At 35.3% G+C, this 15,833-nt stretch overlaps 1 protein-coding gene across 2 annotated transcripts; it reads left to right on the top strand.

Annotated features, from left to right (window-relative positions):
- Positions 1–1,638: 1,638 nt before the first annotated feature.
- LOC113396826 (uncharacterized) lies at positions 1,639–11,576 on the top strand. 2 transcript variants are annotated; one of them, XM_026634885.2, is made up of 11 exons: positions 1,639–1,890; positions 2,294–2,446; positions 3,533–3,667; positions 4,682–4,822; positions 5,457–5,516; positions 5,966–6,057; positions 6,542–6,694; positions 7,270–7,385; positions 8,055–8,138; positions 9,209–9,330; positions 10,127–11,576. In XM_026634885.2, the coding sequence occupies exons 1-11, from the start codon at positions 1,714–1,716 to the stop codon at positions 11,528–11,530; spliced, it is 2,637 nt and encodes an 878-aa protein (XP_026490670.2). In that variant the 5' UTR covers positions 1,639–1,713; the 3' UTR covers positions 11,531–11,576. The 2 variants fall into 2 exon arrangements, with proteins under 2 accessions (XP_026490670.2, XP_026490669.2); XM_026634884.2 differs by having other exon boundaries at positions 2,294–2,452.
- Positions 11,577–15,833: the final 4,257 nt, after the last annotated feature.

The raw sequence follows: 15,833 nt of genomic DNA, 5'->3' as shown, positions 1-15,833 counted from the left end.
GAATGTTTTCAAATCGTGGAGATACGACAAAATTGACAGATAATTTCGTCAATTAACTTTTTAAACGTAAAAATGACAGAACTATTTCCAAAAACCATGAGACACTGTAGAACTCTGCTGCGTGCTAACGGAAGCCACGTTTAATTTTGATCTGCAATGTAGTGAACATTTAATACATAATTTTGTTCGACTGAATTGAATTGCAAACTGTTCACCTGACGCGTATCGACCGGCGCTAATAATTCGCAAAATCCGAATCCGAAAGTATGACCAGGACTTTATTAGCATTCAATAGTCTGGTAAAAAAACTGCTTGTTGTTCAAGTGATTAATTTAAGTTAATAATTTGTTAATCTTGAGAAAATTAAATTTAAAGAGTGCAACGAATTGCAAGCATCTCAGCAATTTCTACATTTTCCATGCTAAAAAAATACACACCTAGATGTCCGAAAATCCACAACAGCGCGATTTTTAAGACATTTTCTGCCTCGCACAACAACTCTGTGGAACCAGTACTCTTTCCTGAAAGGCCGGCAACGCACCTGCAAGCCCCCCGGTTTTGCAGATGTCCATGGGCGGTGGTAGTCACTTTCCATCAGGTGAGCCTCCTGCTCGTTTGCCACCTCTAACATAAAAAAAAAAAAAAAATTGACTGACAAAACTCTAAGCGAAATGAAAAACTCTAGCAACAGGCTAAGTTCGATATTGTGAGTATATATATTATGTATGTATATACAGTGAGTCCCACTCGTAGTCGTTTCCTTGTTGATAAATGACTTTTACAACAAATGTTAAGGTATTTGTGTAAGCGCGTTCCTTTTTAGTTGACAGAATATTATATAAGTACTACTTGTATTTTCAGCAGATCAGGATGACAAAATAAATTCAAGCTTGATACTAATTCTCCAACAGGATATATTTCTCAATGCCTCGCAACCATTTTATTAATTCTTGTGACAGATCAATATAAAAAAAAAAGAATTATACGTATTTGCGCCAGTCTTAAATATTATGCCACATAAAATAATATAAAAGTTTAACAAATTATTAAAAACAATAATAATTTTATATATAATAATGTAAAATAAATAGTTTCGGTTATAAGAATATGAATGTGGTATAATCAATGATAATATCCTATGATGTAGCACCGTGGAGGCTAGAGCTACTCGCTAACATACGTTTTAGACTAAGTCAGAGTTGAGAATAAGCGTTTATAGCCAATAATAAAAGAAGAATGATAATAATATCTTAATAGAGAATGAAATTAAAGATATGACTGTCAGTCTTCAGTGATTTTTTATTTAGCTACAGTGATATTACACCAGTAATTTAATAAAGAATCCATCCGTTACTGCCGTTTAAATAGTATATTTATCATAGTATTTTATCATAAACTAGTAAAAAAATATATTAATTTACTTATTAAATAAGTAATAATAAAATAAATTTGTATACTTAGAACTTCATTGATTTTTGAGTACTGTGTATATATTTATTAAGTGCTTAGTGATACGTTGATGGTGTAACCTTTTCAATAAATCAATAAGTAAATTAATTAAATGCTGTTTAAATGCTTGCCTCTGCCTTACCTATTTTTAAAAAAAAGTAATAGACAATTATTTAAATTACCTGGCAACATTATTAATGGCGTCGAAGCGGCAACTACTCGGCTAATATTGATATTGTGTACAATTTGCGGAGAAATGAAAAAATGGATGGTTTCATTAACTCAAAGATAGAGAAGCAAACGATATATGAAATATATCGAGCATGTCGGCTTTGTGGTGCTGGTGCTGGCTACAAAATGCCAATAATTCAAAATGTTGTCAACTTGGACGGCGCCGAAGTGGAACTCAAACAGAAAATACGCGAATGTGTCCAAATTGAGGTTAATAAACTCATAATTACTGGTCTACAATGTGATAAATATGAATATTTTAAGTGTAGTGAAGTGCTCTATAATACGACGTTTTATTTGTTACCAAACAATGTCTGTTTTTATTTGAGTGTCCTACTTCTAATGTACTTGAAATTAATTTTAATCGGGGATGTTTGCGCGTATTTCAGTACTAAAATATTTTATTCAGCTTTCTTTTCAATTTCAATCATTACGACAACTTCATTACAAAAAAAATTAAAAAATATTAACAATTACGTGATAACTGCGGCTTTCAAAAACTTCAATGAATTTTCTACTACTATGCTTCGAATAATCTTACTATTCACGATTAAAATAAACATAACTATATACTTTTTACTAATAGCACTTGCTTAAAGATATTAATTTTCAGGTCCACCAAGACGACAAAATGCCCCCGTTGATATGCGAATTATGTGTCGATAAAGTCAACGATTTCTATGAATTCCTGGAAATGTGCAGACACACCAACAAAAGGACGAGATTGAGACTGGGCCTGCCTCCACAGGCTATGCCTCGAGGAGCGGTAAGGGTAAAAACTGATTCAAATTTATATATAACTTGAAAAAAATTGCCAATTTAACATATATGAATATATTTAAAGCATCAATAGCGCAATGGTTGGTCGCAGGATCAATCCTGACCCCTTGGGCTATTGTCGTACCCACTTCTAACACAGGTGATAAACTTAATAGGAATATTAGTAATTCCTTAACTAATTGGGGGCATTGAACTAACAATAACCCCAAATTTGCCTTAAAAATTATAAAACAACCTATATTTGTCGTGATATATATTTTTATTTATATCATAACAACTTTATGTTATCCTGAATAACCTTGATAATCACATAGTGCATAAACATATAATTTACTTTCTTTTTCTCATTCTGAACCATCAGTAAACATGACTCGACAGCAGATTTATGTAGCCAAACCATCAGGCTTAAGATATATAGTCTATTCCAACCATATGAGAAAAAAAGCCAAATAAACAACATTTGACAGCAAATTGACCCGATATCATTGTTCACGAGCTGTATTAATCACTATCACTATGGATTTGTAAAAAAAATGGCATTTTGAATGTCGTCCAAACTTATCGGAATTTTGGAAGTAAAATAATAGTGTAAATAAGTAGTTAAGTGTAACAGTGTTGTATTATAAATAAAGATATATTAATCATAAGCTCTTAATTGTGCACAATATAGCTGAGTTAAAAGCGAATCGCATGAAATACTTAAATCTAAGTTATGTTTATCTTTCTTGCTACTTCCCTTGGAATAGGCTATAGATTAGCTGCCAATAGATAAATTGCGATGTCCTCAAAGTCAAAGTCAAAGTCAAAAATGTTTATTCAATATAGAAGTGTTTACACTTGCTTATTGATTGTCAAAAATCTACCACCGGTTCGGAATTAAGCACCTCGGACCTGAGAAGAACCGGCGAAAGAAACTCAGCGGGATTTTTTTTTTTTTTTAACCATTTTCCATGTACAATGATAATTATATTTTAGTTATTTGCAGCAGCCTGGAGGCGATCATTTCATTCCCAAGGTGTGCAGTCAACTAAAACCTAGTTTGTTTAACTAATATCTGTTTAATAATTTCCAGCCAGACGCCGGAGACTGCATCCTCGGTGTTACAGAACCTGTATTTATCAATGAAGATTCGAATGAACATACATTAAGGTCTAGGAATAAATTAAGTCAAAGTACTAAGAATAAAACACGTGATAGCAAAGTCATGGTGCGTATAGTATGTGATAATTATTTAGAAGAGTATGTTTATTAATCTATACAAGATTATATTTCTTTATATATATATAATTTTTTTATGTCGAGATGGCCCAGTGGTTAGAACGCGTTCATCTTTACCGATTATTTCGGGTTCAAACCCAGGCAGGCACCACTGAAGTTTCATGTGCTTAATTTGTGTTTATAATTCATCTCGTGCTCGGTGGTTAAGGGAAACATCGTGAGGAAACCTGCATGTGTCTAATTTCAACGAAATTCTGCCACATGTGTATTCCACCAACCCGCATTGGAGCAGCGTGGTGGAATATGCTCCATACCTTCTCCTCAACGGGAGAGGAGGCCTTAGCCCAGCAGTGGGAAATTTACAGGCTGATTATGTTATGTTATGAAGTCATCTATTTTGATTGAACACTAGTGTTGGTTTAGAGATCAAATTTATCATGTAATTTTCACCCCGTGTGCATCTCTTATGGTGTTATTGATACTGAAAAAAACCCTGATTTTGTAACTTAAGAGAATACCTCCTCCATGTTTTGTTTTTGTTTCATTAAAAAACAAACTACTGATGTTAACAGAATGGATTGTGTAATCTGTTATTTCAATCTTTTTTTTTTTTAATGCAGTTTGCATACGGGCAAATGGACCATCTGATGGTAAGTGGTCACCTCTGCACTGCGATACTAAGTGCATATTGCTTTTGGGCGGTTAAGTATATGACATCTGCCACTAGTTTCTTTTATCATCTATATAATAATGTACAGAATAATAAGCCTATTTTTTTTTAAGCTTTCAATTCAAACAAAACCATATTTCAAAGTCTTTCTAAAAAATGTAACGATGACCCTTTTGAAGGATTTGCTATTTGCCCCTCCATTTAAGCTTAAAATTGTGCTAGAATAGGGGACGACAATAGCTCAAGGGCTCGGGACCAAGCCTTTTCATATCACGGCTGCCTGTCAACCAATTATTTTTGATCTTAAGTATGAACTATGTCTAACATTTACAGATGTCAAATAATATGTCCAGAAGAGACGCTCACGATAAAAGGAATGAGGCGAGGGCTCTACGAAGCAAGCAACCCAGTCCGCCGCGCTTGAGAGGTACGAAGAGATATAACGATGAAGACGAAAAGCTCAGCAAGTTGCAGGTAGATTGTTTTACCGAGCTATTATTTAACTTGCAGTGTATGTTGTCTGTCATCTTGCAAGCTAAAATAGAAACTTTGGCTGAAAGTATTCTTTTGTTGTGTGATGAAGATAAATTATAATAATTACAATTCAGTGCATGCCTGGTTTTGAAATCTTTGCATCTTTGGTTAATAAGCATCTGTTCTAACCACTGGGCTCAGTGAGACCATTGCATGGCAGGTGTCAAACCGAATTGGATTGTTATTGAAAGCATTTATAGTTATTAAAATACGTTAAATAAATAAATAAGTATTTTTCTTATTATAATAATATATATCAACAAAGTACGCACGCACGCACGCACGCACGTACCCACTCACACACACACAAACGCGCACACACACACCCACAGTCCGTAGAATATAAACGTAATGAGGGTTATGCCATTTGTCATCACGGCATACATAATAATAATTGTTTAACGTTAAAAAGAATTGTCATTTTTCTAAGAAATCGTGTAATATATTTAACGTGACAAGCCGCTGATTGTGTAAGAAATCACCTCGTATCTCGCCTGTGAAATGTCGACAATTTACGATGTTACGTCGCTTTGATCTGACAACCGTTTAATAAAAAAATTATGATGATTTTCAGAAATCGAAGAAGTCTGATTCAATGCCCAAGTCGATATTGAAGAATCAAAGGGATCATAAGGTAGAATCACAAATATATATTTAATTATAAAAAATAAATATCGGACAACATCACACACATTACTCTGATCCCAATGTAAGTAACTAAAGCACTTGTGTTATGGAAATCAGAAGTAACGACTGTACCACAAACACCCAGACCCAAGACAACATAGAAAACTAATGAACTTCTACATCGACTCGGCCGGGAATCGAACCCGGGACATACAATACTCGACCACGGAGGTCGTCAAAAAATCCTAAATTGAATCTAAAAGCATATTTGATGCTATAGGATTATTTATTAAATTAAATATAAGACTACCACTGTAGACACGCAGTTCTCGTAGTTAGTAGTAATTTCACTTAATATAATTTGTAAAATGACGATTCAAAAGTGCTTGTAAAAGACTACTTGGGTGGTTATGTTTATGTATGAACGCCAATATTCAACAATAATGGTTATTTCAGAGCGACGATAGTTCGTATCTGTCCCCGAGGCTGAAGAGGCCGCGGGACAGAGACGTGACTAGCAAGAAAGAGATGCAAAATAAAAAAGTCAAGTAAGTACTATATATTTAATACTACAAGCTGCCTGTCTTTTGATCGCACGCATTAACGCCTTCCCCTACATTTTACGTGGTGCTTTGTGCAAGTCCTTCTTTGTAGGTACTCTAATCACAGATTCTACCGTCAATAGGTGAAACTTAATATTGTTCTGTTTGAGTGAGTGAGCCAGTGAGCCATAGACACAATGGACAGAATTATGTTACATCTTAGTTCCCAAGGCAGTGAACTGCATGCAAGAAATGCTTGTGATGGGGGGAGTAGTAGACTTCTCCCCAGTCTTCTTCGGCAGAGCAAAGGCACTCTCCTTATGTCTCTTGAGTCTGTAGAAAACTACTAGTAGGGTACTACTTACCAACCCTTCAAACCGGAACACTATCTGTATGACGATGGGTATCTGAGGAATGGGTACCTTAGATTAGACTTGCACAAAACCCTGCCAAGTGTCCGGAAATTTAACCACCGATTCCTCAATTCCAGGATCCAAGAGAGGCCGTTACCGCAACGCGCGACGCGAACGTCACCGAACATCAAGTCCAAGTCTCCGCCAGTATCGCACAAGTGTAACATTTGCAAGGCGCAGTTCGACAACTACCGGTCGCTGAACAATCACATGAGATCACATTCGCACAAGTCTGTATTATTGGTTTTTCTGTCAAGAAATTGTGATGTCGTCCTGGGATCCGTATATTTTTTTTGATGGCATAAGCCTCGCCTGATGGAAAGTGACTACTCATGAACATCTGCAACACCGGAAGGCTTGGAAGTTGCTGGACTTTAAGAAATAGAATTCTTTCTGTTTTTTTGACGTACTTTTTAAGAATAATAGCAAAGTTCGTCGTGGTATTACTAATATTCTTACAGCAAGGAGTAGGGATGACTATAGCCCAATAGCCCATGATATGAATTTAACATCGCTCGGCGACCAATGTGATATTGTCGTACTGGAAGAATGATGCTATTAACTAACTAGAGGCACAAAGGACATGACATCTTAGTTCCCAAGTTTGGTGGGGCATTGACGATGCAAGGAACTGTTAATATTTCTAACAGTGGTATTGTCTATGGGCGGCGGTGACCACTTATCATCAGGCGCATTTGCCCATCTGCCTACCTATATCATATAAAAAAAGTGTGTAAATTGAAAGCAAGAAAATCTATTGATCCCTATCCCGAAGTCAGAATATATTGTGCAATAATGTTTCCAGGCAGGCAGATAGAAAACAAAACAAGAAGGAGAACAAGGAGGTGAAGTGTACGGATTGCAGGAAGTCATTCACGAGCAAGATGCTTCTGAACATCCATAGGTGTCCGAAACAAGGAGGTTAGTTTTGTACATCATTATTATGTTTATTTTGCTTGGTGGTACGGTTCTGTGCCCGTCTGGGTAGGTCCCACCCACTCATCAGACATGCTACCTCCAAACAGCAATACTCAGTATTTTTGTGTTCTATTAAAGGGTATATAAAAATTAAATTGTTCTTTACTGATCTACTCTTGAATTAAAATGGTGAAAAATGAGTGACCACTGATTTCCTTGTCAGTTCTGCTCGAATCTACTTTCCGAACAAGTTTTAGCTTTAAATTTAATTCAACACTATAACATGACGATTCAAAAGTGCTCTTATGGGCCAACTTGAATCTGTACTAATGTTATAGATGTGAGAGTAACTCTGTCTGTCAGTCTGTCTGTCGCTCTTTCATTGCCAAACTAATGAACCGATGATGAAATTTTGTATGAAGCAAATTTGAACTCCAAGGAAGGACATAGGCTACTTTTTTGCCGAACACATGACAAGCAACCTCTAAAACGCGAGCGAAGTCGCGGGCGACAGCTAGTAAAGAATATTTCGACCAATGATATCGCTTCGATTCGATGTCAAAAGTTGTTTATTTGGCTTTTGTCCTCTTGTGTAGACAGTGTAGAGAAATCAGTTCTTTGATAAGCATCAGAATTTAATATCGAATTAAGTTTAACTTTGTTCTGTTTCAGGTGTTTGTAATAAATGCGACAAGCATTTCTATTCACATAAAAGTTTAATACAACACAAACGGACTTGCGTTCAAAGGAGGAAAGGTAATTGTTTCAAATCAAATCAAATTACACTTTATTGTACACCAATAAACACGTACTTTAGTCACGTACGGGAAAGATGCACAAGAGGCAGATTTTCGCTTAAACAGCTATGTCTTCCAGGCAACCTTAAGGTAGAGGAAAGAAACAGATATAGAAGGTAGGGGTATACATAGCAGAGATAAATATTATATATAAATACATTACAGTTAAATAATAATTACCCCACCGACAACGTTCTGAGCCGAGGTGCGATCTCATAGGAGACACCCTCAGGACGAACGTCACTCTAGAGCTCGTAAGGGTTCAATTTCAAGGCTGAGTCTTGCACTCGCCCCAACGTCCGGTGACGCTGTAAAGGCCAGTAGGGCCGACCAAATAATAATATATTTAAAATAAAATAATGTACAGTACTTGATATCTAACATTCATACACATATGTATGTATATAATTTGATATAAATCATTATATAGTATAAAACAAAGTCGCTTCCCGCTGTCTGTCCCTGTGTATGCTTAGATCTTAACTACGCAACGGATTTTGATGCGGCTTTTTTTTTATTGATAGAGTGATTCGAGAGGAAGGTTTATATGTATAATACATGCATTATATATTTGAGAAATACTTATAATTTTAGAGATTTCTAAAGTAATGTCGTAAATCAACAAATCTTTTGCGCTTAAATTGCAAACGCTGGCTGAACCCTACGAAATAGATCAAAATAATGTACTACAGTATTGTACACCTTAAAAAGGTCTTTAAAAAAGTCCGCGATGGTATATGTCTATCTCTTAGGGATAGCCTATAATATATCAACATATTAGATTATGAAAGTAAGGGATCAGAGTACACTAGTGTTAGCTTACGCACACACGCCTGCACTATCATATGTCCTTCGTATTTGGACTCCCTTTGACATAATCAATAAACAGAATACCATACGTTAGAAAGAGATAACTAATAGACAGAGATGCAATGCTTGTAATAATTACACTATTATTATTAAATAGTTACGTGTTATTTTTATTTGGAGAAATGCGATCGTGATGACGTAATTGTTATTTAATTACAGAAGTGTATATCCAACCCAAGATCCGTCGGTTACTGAAGCCGCTGCAAGTGCGCGTGGCGCGCTGCGACCCGATACTCGCGAACGTGTCGGGGGAGCATTACGACGTGTCCGGTGTTCAACACGTAAGAGAGTTAACGAAATATTTGCATGCTAAAAACTTTTACTTGAGTAAGTGTTCCATATACTAAAACATAATGTATTTTGATCGACTTTACTGCTATAGCATCAATAGTGCAATGGTTTACCGTCGATTTTAAAAGACGGAGGTTCTATCTTGATCCCTTGCCCTTACCCAGCACCCCCCTGAACCCTACCACAAACATTATGTTCAATCTAACAGTACACTATGCTAACTAATCTATTTAAAAACGAAAATGTAAGTTTTCGTGGGTATATTTCAGCTCAATACATAGCTTAGACAACTTTGCAGAGGATAGTATTGTTAGAGTTTCTAGTTTGGTAGTTGGTCGTGTCAGCTTGACGTCACATCGAATTTGTAAATAGTCTACGAGTGTATTGAAAAATAGACACGTATCGGCTATTGTTGCATGACCTGCACGGTTGGCTAGTCTATTATAAGAAAAGCTGCCAGCTAACATTGGCGCTGTGAGAAATATTAACCATTCCTTACATCGCCAATGCGCCGCTAGAGAGCCGCCTTGGGAGTTAAGATGTTATGTCCCTTGGGCCAGTAGTTTACTGATTTATTCACAATTCAAACCGAAATATAATATTACAAAAGTATTGCTGTTACGTGGGATATGTGTTGTGTGTGGTACCAACCCAGACGGACACAAAGTTTCGAGTGTCGCTGGTCACAAGTAGTGGTAACAATATCCGTTTAAATTGTACATTGTCATACGCAAAATTATTTAAGGTGCTATAAATTCGTTAGTCATGTAATTTATTTTTTCACAGGATTTCGGCCTAGACAAGAACGTCCTGTATCCGTACATATCGACGGGAAGTACGCGCATTAAATTCGAACCTGGCTACATGGTTGACATAAATGATGACATAAAGAAAGCGTTAGACGGTGATAAATACGTCCACTGGGACTCTGACGGCACGGAGAGCGACGGGGACCTGGCGGATATTCCTAGGAGGAAAATCGAAAGCTTACTCACGCTATCGATCAAGACAATATTCTCAAGAAAATTCCTCGGCAAAGTCCCGAAGAAACGCAGAAAATTCAAAGCTGAAAAAGCGTTCGATTCGATATTGAATGTTAGCGACTTCGATACCGAACTGAAACGGGGCATCGATAATATAATCGATAGTCTCGATGATGAGAGAATCGATGATTCTATCGATACGAGTAAGGCAAGTAGGAGTTGTGATAACGATTCGTTGTTCGGTGATGAAAATGCACCGAACGTCACTAATGATGATTTTGATTCGTTGTTTTGTAATAAAGATATATCTAAAATAGATGCAGTTAAAAGTGATGATAATCCGTGCAATAATACTAGTAGAGAATGTGAAGATGTACCGATATCGAAGGATTCTGAAGCTAAAGATCTAGACGTTGAAAGTGGAAGAAGTTTAGAAGATAATGTGATAAATAAGGAAATCGAAGTAGCTGGAGATCTGAATTCGAAAGAAAATGAAATTGAATCAAGTATACAGCACGAAGAAGGTCCAACTGACACGCATAAAGATAAAGACGATTCCTTTGAAGGTTCAGGAGAAAATCTACAAAGTCAAGAGCTAAATAGTAATGTTTTAATTGAAAAAGAATACACTGAAACAAAAGATTTAGAAATAGAGACGAAATCGAATGAAATAAACTCAGAAGATAACTCACAAACTGTTGATAGTAATATTAAATTTGTAAATGATAGTACTCTAAGTGAACCAACTGAATTAAATGCAATAGAAAACGCAGAAACTAGTAAAACTAATGTTTATAGCGAACATGTATTAAACAAAATCGATAGTACAGATAATGTAACAGAAAACAAACCTATTGATTATAAGTCATTCAATGCAGCAACAGAATATACAGAAAATGTGAATAACCTCAAAGAAAAGAGTCATATTAAAAACGTAACACATGTCAACGGTGAAAATAATCCAGAGGACAAGATCACGATGGATGATTTGGAAGATCTGAGTGATTCAGAAATGGATGACAATAAACTAATGGCAGCTCTCGACGCACAGATAGGGGAGAACGAGACGGAAGATACGAAATATGAAGCGGGACGCGAGAAGGAAAGTGACAGTGGTATAGACAGAATAGTTGATGTGATACCAAGTTCTGTGAAATCAGCTGATCTTGAAAGCATATCCGATGATGACTTTAATCTTAACGAGTGAAGTTGTTCATTATTGTATATATATTTCTTTTTCAAAAATAATTCTCGTTAAAAGTTCAATATTATAATATATATATAAAGATTTTTTTCTATGATTAAAATATTTTAGTTAAACGATTTATAGAGGATTTGTTTTATTTTAATTTTAATAATAGTTTGTTCCTCCGTGTTTGTAGGTTTTAGGTATAAAAACGAAGCCTTTGTCCTTCCTTGGGGTTCAAGCCTGCTTCATATCAAATGTCATTAATTTTGGTTCAGTACTTTAACCGGGATACTATAACAGACAGACAGAGTTACTTTCGAATTTATTATATTAGTATGGATTATTATCTACTTCTACTAATATCAATTAACTATCAAATATATCTGAAGTATAAAAAATATAATTAATGATCTTAACCCACCTTAAAACAGCAACCCTAAGTTGGAATATTTTCGATCACTTTTCTTTTTTCTCTGAATAGCCAATAAATATATTTTCTTATGATATAGGTTGGCGGACTAGCAAATGTAAGAAATATTAACCATTCCTTACATTGCAAATGCGCTACCAATTTTGGGAGCTAAGATGTTATGCCCCATGTGCCTGTAGTTACACTGGCTCACTCATCCTTCTATTATCTTCATCCAACCGGAACACAACATTACTGTACTGCTGTTTGGCGGTAGAATATGTGATGAGGTGTGGTACCTACCTAGATGAGCTAGAAGCCCTACGACCAAGTAAATATGAGACAATTCTAAAGTTAAACCAAAGTTTTTTTTACTCTTATCTAAAGAATCTTTATAAAGAAAAATTATGATTATCCGTCATGAATACCTGTAGATAACTGTTTACTAACAGAAAAGACATTTTCGATCAATTTTTTCAATATTTTTCAACCATATACAATGTTTCTAATACAACACCTTTCGGTTCTGCACTAACTGTAAAATACATTCCAATGTAATTCCCAGATTAGTGATGTAATTACAACTGAACAAGAAATACTATGTAATTTAAAATCTCTAAATATTGATAAAGGCGTAGGCCCTGATATATCGCCAGGATTCTCGCGAATTTTGTATCGGAAGGTATCCAAGTCTGGAAGAAAACACGACGTTCCTGTAAAAGTGGCAAGACGGCAAGGATATAATAAAACTATGGAACAATTTCACTTATGGTTATGGAACGATTTGAAAGTTTAATATGTCCCTTTCTCACTTGGCGTAAAATCACAAGTATCAGAAAATCAGATTGGTTTAATTAAAATACAATATCAAACTTAGCAGTATTTGTTGATGATATTTCGAAGTCGTTAGATAACAATACTCAAGTGGACTGTATTTAGCTAAAGCATTGGACCTCGACGATCACAATGTTTTAAAAAGTAAACTTTTTAATTATGGATTTAATGGGAAATTTCTTGACTTGATTATTATAATTTATATTTATAATTTCTCACGATTACGATACTTTTCCCCATTCTATTCATCTTCACCTGAAAACTAATAATTTGACTATTTTGTTAGTGGAATTGCTCCACTGATTTTATTAAGTTCTTACGTCTTACGTCTACAAATTCAACTCGAGTGTCGTGATTCGAATTTATCTTCGACTTAATAAATGATTCATTATATCATTAATAGCATTTCTTATTTCGATGTCTGCTTTCTCCAACATATTTATAATTTGACGAACTATTAACTCAATCGTCTTCTGCACATCATTCCGTTTCCCATCTCTCCATTCTTCCATTCTCTTAAGTATGTCCGTCCATTCGTTTTTATTTTCAACTGTACCCATGTTCTTGTTTAAAATGTGAATTAAACTGTGCACTGTTATAGTTTTATTAATCGCGTCCAGCTCAGAAACACGTGCCATTATCATTATGGGTAGATTCTTATACGCTAAGACACTTCTAAACATTAAGAACATCGATCTCGTTACGAAGGGATCCCAAGTCTCTACGTTAGTCATTAGCTTCTTCAATTTATTTATCGTTTCAGCGTTAAGAACATTAGTAAAATCATTCGTTTTTACAGTTTCTGTTAAAGCGTCGCTTACTTGTTTTATTTTACGATTATCAGTTACTAATATTATATCTAATATTTTTTTTATGAAATCGCTGTATTCTTCGTCGCTGCGACAGATTGATAATTTCATGCAAGCGTGTTTGTTTTCGATATTTCTTACTTTTTCAACTTCATTTTTAAATATGTTCATGATCCCGGATATCCTAACTGGACTCCCATCTTTATCTTCTGGTAAGGAATTAACGATCCTCTTTAATATATAATTATTCACATCAATTGTATGTAAGATAACATTTTGATTCGCTAATTTTGTTTTTAATTTATATTCTGATATATCTTTGAGGAAATCACTGAATTTTTCGATGAAACTTTGCCTCAGTGATCTGAGTTTTCGTTTTATTTTCTCGTCGTCTGTTGATTTTGTCATCTTATCGAATATTTCGAGGAATTGATTAAATATATGGACGGTGAACTCTTTAATTTTGGCATTGTCTTTAATTTTATGTTCGTTTATCTTAATTTTCATTCTCAAGAGACTATCGCTTACATTCCCGATAGTTTGTTTGCTGATATCGTTTCTTTTATCTAAGACTGCATCAGTTGTTGTGAGTTTATCAATTTTATTTGTAACTTCTATTTCTGGATTTCCATCATCATCTGACAAATTTGTAATACGTGAACTGATATATTGTTTAGTATATTTACGAGGAGCTGTACCTTCGCTGTAGCTCTCATTAGAGCTCTCGTCTGCTGATACACCTTCATATTTATCACTTTCGTCACTAGCACTATCATTGCCGATATTTTCTTGTGAAACTGTTTGTTTAATCTTATGAATATCTTGTTTATTGCTTTCAACCGATTCAGCTACAAAATCATGATCTTCTACTTTATTATTAGACCTTATTATATTTAGATTATTCTTGTTAGTTGCTTTATCGTTTTCGTTCGAGTTATCCGTTTTGATAGGTGTTAATTTGTATGTATAATCCCATTTTGGACCTAGATCTATCAGGCCTTCTAATTTTAAGCCCAAACATAAGACCTGAAGAGGTAGCCCTGCAACAAAATATTACATATATTATATCCCTAACAAGGTCAATGTGTCAAAAACCTTGGGAACCTGAGGTGTTACCCTTAAACCACAACACAACAATACTACCTAAGTGCTGTTGTTTGGCGGTAAAATAAATTATGAATAGAAACCCACGACCCACATGCAGAGCCGTCTCAAGCTATGCTGGGCAAAAATATACATAGCAGTCAACGTGAGACCAAACGTGTGATAGAACTTGTTGGTTCTTCGGGGCCCTCTCAGGATGGGGGCCCTGGGCACGTGCCCCGTGTGCCCTATGGTAAAGACGGCAATGCCCACATGAGCTAATAAACGAGCACATTAAAGCTAATTAAAGAACCGTGAGCCGTAGTAGAACACTTGGTATACGTGAAACATCGAATTCATTTTATACAGATAACATCTTTAACTGAGTAGAGTCTGATTTGATCTGGTTAATATGTTATGTTTACGAAATCAAATAATTATATCACAATCAAAAATAAATTAAATATTTTTTTAAACAGAAAGACGATTGTTTATTTAATAAACATTTATATTAATTTAATACAAATACTTTTTTTTTTATTTCTCCATTTCATTAATCTGTGGTTTCTCTTAAAGTAATATTCGAGGAGTCAGTAACAATAATATTGAATTAAAAAAATAAATCTTACACAAAATAATAACAACGCGATAAGTGTAACGTCGCATTATGTTTTGTAATTTATCAAACATAAGTTTTATTTCATTTTTATTGGCAATATTTTTATATTCTTAAAAGGTTAGTAAGAATAAGAAAAGGCAACGTATGTATGTTTGTCGAGCCTAATTTGACAGTTCGATTTTTAATTAATTGCACTGTTTTTTATTGTCAACATCCTGCTACTAGTGCGGTATGCCAGATGCATTCCTTGGCGGCTTCTATGGGCGAAGACCTTTCGCTGTCGAGCATCATCAACGCTATGCTCGGTAACGAGACCTGCTGGTCAGATTAATGCCGCAAAAGGCGGGCGCGAAGTGGGATCAGGACGAGGACGACACTGCAGACGCGCTCCGTCGAAGAAGACGAGGAAAAAGCGCTACGTGCACTTTCTTCAAGGCTCAAGAGCAGTGCTCAAGAGCACTTGTGAGTCCCACATTAACACGGGGTGTGTGGGGCTTCTTCACCACTCCATCTAGCGTGACGCGTTTTCCCAGCGAGATAAAAAGAAAAGAGATCTAGATAATCTAT

The sequence above is a fragment of the Vanessa tameamea genome, chromosome 31 (assembly GCF_037043105.1).
Source record: "Vanessa tameamea isolate UH-Manoa-2023 chromosome 31, ilVanTame1 primary haplotype, whole genome shotgun sequence".
Classification (NCBI taxonomy): domain Eukaryota; kingdom Metazoa; phylum Arthropoda; class Insecta; order Lepidoptera; family Nymphalidae; genus Vanessa; species Vanessa tameamea.
The sequence above is the reverse complement of the archived record's forward strand: the minus strand, read 5'-3'. Positions and strand labels throughout refer to the sequence as shown.

Coding starts and splice junctions, on each gene's coding strand:
- LOC113396826 (XM_026634884.2), top strand. CDS start 1,714: ATGGATGGTTTCATTAACTCAAAGATAGAGAAGCAAACGATATATGAA. Junction 1,891..2,293: donor GCGAATGTGTCCAAATTGAG/GTTAATAAACTC, acceptor ATTAATTTTCAG/GTCCACCAAGACGACAAAAT. Junction 5,517..5,965: donor AGAATCAAAGGGATCATAAG/GTAGAATCACAA, acceptor TGGTTATTTCAG/AGCGACGATAGTTCGTATCT.